The sequence below is a fragment of the Penaeus vannamei genome, chromosome 21 (genome assembly GCF_042767895.1).
Source record: "Penaeus vannamei isolate JL-2024 chromosome 21, ASM4276789v1, whole genome shotgun sequence".
Taxonomy (NCBI): Eukaryota; Metazoa; Arthropoda; class Malacostraca; order Decapoda; family Penaeidae; genus Penaeus; species Penaeus vannamei.
The window spans coordinates 15738144-15748143 of record NC_091569.1 but is presented as its reverse complement, the minus strand read 5'-3'; the positions used below and the strand labels follow the sequence as shown (position 1 = coordinate 15748143).

At 39.4% G+C, this 10000-nt stretch overlaps 2 protein-coding genes across 2 annotated transcripts in view; both read right to left on the bottom strand.

Annotated features, from left to right (window-relative positions):
* Window positions 1–2755: 2755 nt before the first annotated feature.
* Window positions 2756–7206, bottom strand: LOC138865534 (uncharacterized). Its single transcript, XM_070136222.1, has 3 exons — window positions 7006–7206; window positions 3516–3674; window positions 2756–3361 (listed from the first exon to the last, which is right to left on the bottom strand). The coding sequence occupies exons 1-3, from the start codon at window positions 7204–7206 to the stop codon at window positions 2927–2929; spliced, it is 795 nt and encodes a 264-aa protein (XP_069992323.1). The 3' UTR covers window positions 2756–2926.
* Window positions 7207–9091: 1885 nt separating this feature from the next.
* Window positions 9092–10000, bottom strand: part of LOC113811505 (uncharacterized) — a 1085-nt gene continuing 176 nt past the window's right edge. The window contains exon 2 of the mRNA XM_027363268.2: window positions 9092–9852. Coding sequence (XP_027219069.2) covers window positions 9277–9852 — 576 coding nt within the window. The 3' untranslated portion in view covers window positions 9092–9276. The remainder of the gene's footprint in view (window positions 9853–10000) is intronic.

Sequence of the window (10000 nt, the reverse complement as noted above, 5' to 3'; positions counted from 1 at the left end):
AACAGTCCGACCAAAATTCTAAACACAGAAAGATGGGTTCAACTCCCGCACAGGCTCTGGCGATGATGGACGTTATTCTGGCTATGTGGCGACGATTTAATGCGAAACAACGTATGTATAATACTAAATAAGGGCGTATTCTTGTTACTCTCACCTAGTCAGCTGACGGGGACAAATGTAAACAAACAGGCGAGCAGGTAGTTACAAACTTGTATGTTTAAAATATTATTTACAGTTTAGACTGTCTTTTTGAATCGTTTTATATTATAAATACTTTTTTTTTTACATTACTATAACGATTATCTATTATAGCATCATTTGAACGAAAAAGACCACGGAAACTTGCCAGCGAAAACGATAATTATCGTTTGACTGGAATTTATCGCATTCACCTAAAATACAAGCGGTAGCGAGAAAAAAAAACAAAAAAAAACACGGAAATTGTGCTAGTGTAACACCCCCTGTAAACATGTAAACAGAACTAGACAGCGAGATTTTAAAAATCAGTTGCAGTTAAAACAGCATTTAAGCATATGTTGAAAAAATATAGACATTTAATCTAATCCATCATGTAGGATGTTAATATACTTCCCTTTATCATATAAATAGGAACCAATACAAATCATTATATTGACATATCACTGTTTATCTCAAACCAGTGAGACAGTCCAGTTTTTATTTATTTCTCATCAAATAAAATTTTTATTTATTGCCAAGTAAAGGAAATATTTTAAGCTCATTCTTGCTATTTGGAGTTTGTTGTCCTTTGCCAAAATACCGACAGACACAGTTGCTATACTAGTTTAACGTTGGTATTGCCAGTTTATATATCAGCAAAGTTTTTTTTCTATACAATATATCATGTTTATATTAGAGAAGAAGAATTCTTTATGAGTTCAATTATCTATCCCTCCCATGCACTCGACAGTCTAATGTAGGCCTCGACAGTCTAATGTAGGCCTATATCTACCTATACTTTGACGAGACTGTGTTGACTTTATTCTTGCTAGCCGGCGCGCACCGCTGACCTTGCCATAAGCAGTGGCGATTGCGGCCGTGTTCCGAAACGAGCCACGGCGGTGGTTTGGTCGTTTTGCTCGAAGTAATTAGACCCTCAGAGTTTGGTTCCACTTTTCTTTTTCTTCATTAAGGCCTATATCCACGAGGAGGGGGATGGGTCAAGTGAAAGTAAAATGGGCACCATGAACTGGTAAATATTTGATTCCCTTCTTTGACAAAATATCTGTCTTCGATTGACAAACTGTCTCTCTAAGCGTGCCAGTTTTTGCGTTTTGGTGAATTTTGAAATGGTTATCTTTATCATTATGATTTACACTGTATGGTGGCTATTATTCTCACTTTCCACCCTATCTCCCAGCTTCTCCCTCCCTCTCTCCAACACCCTTCCCTCCCTCCACCTTTCCCTTTTCCCTCCCTCCACCTTTCCCTTTTCCCTCCTTTCACCTCCCCCTCTCCCTCTTCCTCCTTCCACCTTCCCCCCTATCCCTCTTCCTCCTTCTACCTTCCCCCTATCTCTCTTCCTCCTTCCACCTTCCCCCTCTCCCTCTTTCTCCTTCCACCTTCCCCCTCTCCCTCTTCCTCCTTTCACCTTCCCCCTCTCCCTCTTCCTCCTTTCACCTCCCCCCTCTCCCTCTTCCTCCTTCCACCTTCCCCCTGTCCCTCTTCCTCCTTCCACCTTCCCCCTCTCCCTCTTCCTCCTTTCACCTCGCCCCTCTTCTTCCTCTTTCCACCTTCCCTCTCTCCCTCTTCCTCCGTCCACCTTCCCCCTCTCCCCTTTCCTCCCTTCCCTCCACCCTCCTTGACCTTCTCTTCATTTCTTCGCCCTTAGCCGCCAAGCTAAAGGAATCCCTTCTCTGCTTCTATCTGTTTCTTCCTTCCTTCCCCAACTGGTCTTATCCTTCACATCTTGAAAACCAAACCATAGATTTATCAATATCTACGGTATATTAAGTTTAAAAAGAAAGAGATAACGGCCAGTGGGACTTTTATTTTGCTTCATTATATTCTTGCTTATTATGAAGTATTAGAACAAGGACCCTGCGTAGAGGACGCCACGTGTGTGTGTGTGTGTGTGTGTGTGTATCTTAGACTTTTTTTCTTTTGTAATACATGGGTGTGTTACCCTAACAGTAGTTTGATATTTACCTCGATGTAGGTATCTCATATTAGATTTCACAATGTTTGGCAACCTGTGGCCTATTTCAATATATTGTCAAACTGTTGTCAGTCGCAGCACACACACACACACACACACACACACACACACACACACACACACACACACACACACACACACACACACACACACACACACACACACACACACACACACACACACACACACGTAAGTTTGTCTATATGTATTCTTATTGTATCAGATCTCGTTTAAGGAAATTTCCTCTAGATTCTCCAGCTCTTCGTTTCCTTTGGTTTTTTAACCGATCCCGTAGACTATGATTCTCTGGACTCTGCTGGCCAACATGCGGATGCCAACCTTCGCTCTATTTCTGGCACTGATCATTTTCCAAGTGGTATTCTTAGCATTGGCTGATTAAAATAGATAGATAGTGAGAGAGAACCCGAGAGAGAGTGCGAGATAGAGAGAGAGTAAATTAAGAAAGAGGAAGAATGATCGAGAGAGAGAAAGAGAGAGAAAGAAAGCAAAAGAGAGGGAGATAGCAACAGAGAATGTCATTTCAATAAAGATAATCCGATTCTGAGGTGACAAATAAAATATTTTTTATGATTTTGAAATATATTTTAAAGTACTATATTCTTTTTTTCAATTTTCTTTTAGTGCGAAGAGATTCATCATAGACTGAGTCGAAAGTGTATCTGAAGGAATCCCGAGCGCGAAGGCGATGTCCGCGCAGCCTCTCGCTCGGAAACGCCGCCCGAGTCCGGTCTACTCGGCCTTGACGACCTTCACGAAGGGGGACCCGAGCACGCTGGGGAAGCCGTAGACGCCGGGGAAGCCATGGAGGCCGCTGTAGGCGAGGGGGGCGCCGGGGATGCCGCTGTAGGTGAGAGGAGCACCGGGGATGCCGGTGTAGGTGAGAGGGGCGCCGGGCACCACGGGGGCGCTAGCGACGATAGGGGCGTGGACGCCGAAGGCTCCGTAGGGGAAGGTGTTGGTGAAGAAGGGGGAGAGCTTTCCGTTGATGGTGGAGAGGTAGCCACTGTAGGTGGAGATGGCGCCGTCCAGGTCGAAGTCGGGGGCGGCCTCGGCGGCAGCGGCGGCACGGTCGAAGGCGGCCTGGAACTCGGACTTGGCCTTCGCCACCTCCGCCGTATCCTTGACGGGCACTGCGCACACGGCGCCTACCAGAGCCAAGATTGCCTGAAGGACGTTCGTTCCGTTAGTCACGTGCACACACAGTCACGGAAATTTCATGTACACATTGCTCCACCAAGAACCGAGGGAACTGAACTATGAAATGGCCAAGAGCAAAACATTCTCACTCGATCGAACACGGCTGCATCCGAATACTCACCACGAGCTTCATGTTTCCTTCAGGGATGTGCGAGCTAGCGAAGACACAGAGGCTGACGACGTCCCACTCGTATATATACGGGGCGACATCCCCTGCGGCACCAGTTACCCTTTTAGTGCATAGCCGGTGAGGGCGCTGGCAAGGTGGCCGCCGAGGGGTCTAGGGAGATCGGTACACACTTCCACTTCCTGAGGTGCTTGTTGCTTGGGTTTCGATGGAATTAGGGAGACAGAAATCCTTTCGAAACAGAAGAGTTTCCCCCAAACGGAATGGTAACAACTTGGGCGGGACCTTGGGATCAGGGCGAGGCCCATCACGTTCGGATTCACCATTCTCGCATCTGGATCACCCCCCTCTCTGCCCCCCCCCCCTCTCTCTCTCTCTCTCTCTCTCTCTCTCTCTCTCTCTCTCTCTCTCTCTCTCTCTCTCTCTCTCTCTCTCTCTCTCTCTCTCTCTCTCTCTCTCTCTCTCTGCCTCCCTACTTCCCTTCTCTCTTTCACTGAACGCTTACAATATCATACAAACACAGAAATATATACAAGAATAAAAATGTCTATTGACAGAGGTACCTGATAGTTAAAGGCACACACTTTTAATTCGCATAAACACAAAGACATTCATTATAATTGTTAAAGCTAATGTTTGCACAATATGAAATCAGATGAAATCTCTCTCTAATTAATTCATGCTACCAATTATGGGAGGTTGATTTAATACATGCACTGCTATGTATCATGAGAATCTCAATACATTTTTTTTCTGTTGATTAATAGAACGGATCCCTTTGGAGGAAACTTGCTCCAAACAAAGAATATTTTGATAATAATAACAATAGGATAATGGATTCCTACCCCTGTGTATTTTTTTCATGTATGAGAATGAATACATGAATAAACTAATGATTTGATACAATGGCAGAATTAATGATTAACGGTTCTATGTAAAAAAAAACAAACAATCTAAGTAAAATAATTAGCAGGAATCGAAATTAAAGTGTGTTAATACAGGTAGAGATAGCATAATGATAACAACAATCACAGTCTTTGTTATTGTAATCAAGACCGTAATTACGATCATTATGATTGTAATCATAACGGAAATGGAACTTAAAATGGTGCTGAATGGTAGCTCTCCCTGTAACAAGTACCAGATTTTAATCATATTTTTATTATACTTGGAGTTCAGCATTATACAAGAAATAATAAATATTTTTTCTCTCTTTTCTCTCGCCCTCTCCCCTTCCCCCTCTCTCTGTCCCTCACCCCCACCATCTCTCTCTTTCCCTTTGTCTTTCTCTTCCTCCCCTTCCTTCTCTCTCTGTCCCTCTGCCCCTCAATCTCACTCTCTCTCTCTCTCTTTCTATCTCTCTCTCTCTCTTTCTCTTCCCCCCCCCCCTCCTCTCCCTCTGTTCCTTTACCCTTCTATCTGTCTCTTTCTCTCTGTCTCTCTCTCTCTCTCTCTCTCTCTCTCTCTCTCTCTCTCTCTCTCTCTCTCTCTCTCTCTCGCTCCATCTATCTATCTATTATCTATCCATCTATCTCTATCTATGTATCTATTTATCTATCTCTTTCTCTTTCCTTCCCTCCCTCCCTCTCTATCTACCTATCTGTCTATCTATCTATCTGTCTATCTATCAACCTATCTATGTATTTATCTCTCTGTCTATCTATCTATCTATATCTCTACATATATATCTCTCTTTCTATCTATCTATCTATCGATCTATCTCTCTCTCTCTCTGTCTCTCTCTCTGTCTGTCTCTCTCTCTCTCTGTCTCTCTCTGTCTCTCTCTCTGTCTCTCTCTGTCTCTCTCTCTGTCTCTCTCTCTCTCCCTCCCTCCCTCCCTCCCTCCCTCCCTCCCTCCCTTTCAATGATTTAAAATGTTGACTAAAATCACGATATGATACTAAGTTCAGAGGGAGGGAAAAAATACTTCTTGGCTCTGAACATTTAACATAATATTTTCTAAACAAATCTTTCCTACATTATTTTTTTCTGCGTCGCCTCATTTACAAGTAACCAGTGTTGCCATAAAAAAGGACGACAGAAAATAAAAGAGAAAAAAGGAGATAGAAAACACACACACATACACACACGCAAAACCTGTTTTTATGTTCTTTTTCTCTCTCTCTTTTTTTTCTCACCTTTATCGACGAGGTAAAGTGTCTTGTGATTCAAGAGGGGGAGTATATATCATCCACAGTCTTGAAGAGGCTATTTGCGTGTTTGATTATGCTGTTGGTTGTTTTTGCATCTCTGAGGACCTGAGTTTAAGGCAATTTTTATGTTCTGTATTTTAGAATGGTACAAAAACATTATTCCCATTTACTATCGCTCATGTACTCATGATGATAATGATAATAGCAATAAGAATAACAACAACAATAATGATATTGATAACTTTAGTGATAATAATGATAATAAAAGCAACAATAATAATGATGATAACAGTAATGATAATGCCCAAAATGATAACAATGATGATGCTGATAATGATAATAATAATAATAATAGTAATAATGACAATGATAATAATAACAATAACTATAATAATAGCAACAATAATAATGATATTGATAATAATAATAATAATAATAATAATAATAAAAATAATAATAATAATAATAATAACAATAATAATAATGGCAATTACAAATCAATAATAGTAATAATGATAATAAAAATAATGATAATGATACTATCAATCGTGATTATGATATTAACAGTGATAATAACAATGATGATAATAACAATTTGAATGATAATAATAATGATAAAGATAGTAATAACAACAACAACAACAACAACAACAACAACAATAATAATAATAACAATAGTAATAATAAAAATAATGATAATAATAATGATAATGATAATAATAACAACAACAGCAGCAACAATGATAATGATAACATTAAAAATGACAATGATAAACATATCAATGATTTTAATAATTGTCATAAAAAGATCATAATGATGACGAGAGTAATAAAAACATTTGAAGTAGTATTAGTAATTATGATATCAATAATGATACCAATAATAAGGATTATAACATAATAATGATAATGATAATGAAAATAAAGATAATAATAATGCTAATAATTATAATCATAATGATGATGATGATAATAATAATGATGATATTGATAATGATGATGAGAATGATGATGGTGATAATAATAAAGAGAGTAATAATAACAATGATGATAATAATAATGATAATGATGATTATCATAATAACAATATTCTTAATAACAATGATAACAATAATGATAATAGCAATGGTAAAGATAATGATAATGATAATAACAATAATGATAATGAAACTATCCGTAGAAATAATGACATTAAAGCTTGCTGATAAAGCGATAACAAAATATATAGTTATATTCGTCATCGTCGTTGTTATCGTAATCGCCATTGTCATCATACTCTTACCGTCGTCATAGCCACCGTCATCAAAACCTCATCGTCATAGTCATCATACTCTCACCGTCATCGTCATCAAAACCTCATCGTCATAATCATCAAAACTCATCGTCATAGTCATCATACTCTCACCGTCATCGTCACAGCCATCGTCATAGTCATCGTCATCAAAACTCATCGTCATAGTCATCATACTCTCACCGTCATCGTCACAGCCATCGTCATAGTCATCGTCATCAAAACTCATCGTCATAGTCATCATACTCTCACCGTCATAGTCATCGTCATCAAAACATCCTCAAAGTCATCGTCGTCAAAACCTCATCATAGTCATCGTCATCGAAGTCGCATCGCCATCATCGGCGTTGTTTTTGACCGCTAATGAGGACGTTAATGACCCGACTTGCCATCTATGGGCGCGGACTATGGGCGGTCGCGGGGGAGGGGGGAGGGGGGGGACCTACGGCCTCGGTGAAGCGGGGTTAGTGACTCTGTCTGTCTGTCTGCCCCCCCCCCCTTCCCCCTCTTCTTTCTCTCTGTAAAATACTATAATAATGCTAATGATAATAGTATTGTTGCTGTTGTTCTTGTTGATGTCATTTATCATCATAATTGTTGTTTGTTATTACTACGACTATTATTATTATTATTATTATCATTGTTATCATTACTATTATCATTATTGTCATCATCATAATCATTATTATTATCATTATTATTATCATTATTATTATCATTATATTTATCATTGTTACTGTTATTATCATTATTATCATTATTATCATTATTATCATTATTATTATTATTATCATTATTATTATTATTATTATTATTATTATTATTATTATTATTATTATTATCATTATTATCATTACTGTTATTAATATTACTATTATTATTATCATTATCATAATTATTATTACTGTTACTGTTATTATTATCATTATTATTATTATTATTATTATTATTATTGTTATCATTATTATTATTATTATTATTATTATTATTATTATTATTATTATTATTATTATTATTATTATTATTATTATTATTATTATTATTATTATCATTATCATTATTATTATTATTATTATTATTATTATCATTATCATTATTATCATCATCATCATCATCGTCGTCCTTATTATTATTATTGTAATAATGATGATGATAATAATAATGATAATAATAATAATGATGATAATAATAATAATAATAATAATAATAATAATAATAATAATAATAATAATAATAATAATAATAATAATGATAATAATAATAATAATAATGATAATAATAATAATAATAATAACAATAATAATAATAATAATAATAATAATAATAATAATAATAATAATGATATTGATAATGATATTGATAATGATATTGATAATGATAATGATGATGATGATATTGATAATCATTATAAAAATAATGATAATAAACAACGGTAATAGTACTGATAAAATATGCTGATAACAGTAATGATTAAAAAATGATGATAATAGTGGTGATAATGATAATGACGTCAATAATGATAATAATGATAGTAATAATAACAACAAATAATAACGATGATGATATAATGATGATGATAATGATAATGAGAACAATAATGATATTAATGATCCTTAGCATCTGAATTGGCTAAGACACACATCAGGTAAAAAGATCCATAAATACCTCTTCATTGCTTTTTTGAGTTATCCTGCGAACCAACGAACAAACAAACAAAAAATCCTAGATCCGGATCAGCCCCAAAATTTAAAGGCATCTAAGTCAAGCTGAGACACACCTCTGTTCCACAACTTTTTGAGTTATCCTGCTAACCAGCGAACAAACTAACTAACCAACGCCACAAGAACATAACTTCCTTGGCGGAGGTAATAACAATGAAAATATCGCCATCACTCTCATTATTAGTGGTAGCAGTAACAATGATAGTTACAAAAATGATGATAAGAAAAAATTAAAAAGTTTTGTCGATGAGTGACAACTGGTTGGTTATGATTTAAAATGCTTTGATGCTATTCGGACGCGTGGCGCACGGCCTGCCATCGTCAGTTTGTGAAGAGTTTTTGTTTTAGGAATGACGACGACCATGATTTTGGGAGACGTTTTCTGAGGAGTGACAGAAAGAGAACTTCAGGGTTTATCGATTTATCTTTGATAGTCTGATACATTTTTCTTTTCTTTTCTCGAGGACATGAAATGCTGTGTACAATATGTGCACAGGGAAGTACAGCAAGAGACGCATTGAAAGGTTGAGAAATTGAAAGACGCGTCGCATGCACTGTACAAAACTCTCACACGGGGAGGCGCCGCCAGTCTACTCGGCCTTGACGACCTGCACGAAGGGGGACCCGACGACGCCGGGGAAGCCGTAGGCGGCGGGGAAGCCGTGGAGGCCGCTGTAGGCGAGGGGGGCGCCGTGGAGACCGTGGAAGCCGCTGTAGGCGAGGGGGGCGCCGGACACCACGGGGGCGCCAGCGACGACAGGGGCGCCAGCGAGCACGGGGGCGTGGAGGCCGAAGGCTCCGTAGGGGTAGGTGTTGGTGAAGAAGGGCGACAGCCTGCCGTTGATGGTGGAGAGCTGTCCGCTGTAGGTGGAGAGGGCGCCGTCCAGGTCGAAGTCGGGGGCGGCCTCGGCGGCGGCGGCGGCGCGCTCGAACTCGGCCTGGAAGGCGGCCTTGGCGGCGGCGACCTCCGCGGTGTCGTCGACGGCTGCCGGGGCGCCCTCGGGCACCACCACCTCGGGGACGGCGCCGGCGGCGGCGGCAGCGGCGGCGGCGTCGTAGGCCGCCTGGAAGTCGGCCTTCGCCTGCGCCACCTCGGCCGTGTCCTCGACGGGCTGCGGGGCGTCCAGGGGCAATGCGCACGCGGCGCCTACCAGAGCCAGGAGCACCTGTGGGGGGAGGGCTTAGTGCTGCTACTTTGGTCCTATCCCAGATAAATAACGGATTTTCCCTTGACTGGGAAGACTTCTTAAACCAGACATACATAAGAGGTAAACTCTGTTTCACATTATGTGGTTATCGTATCATCTGCAGTTA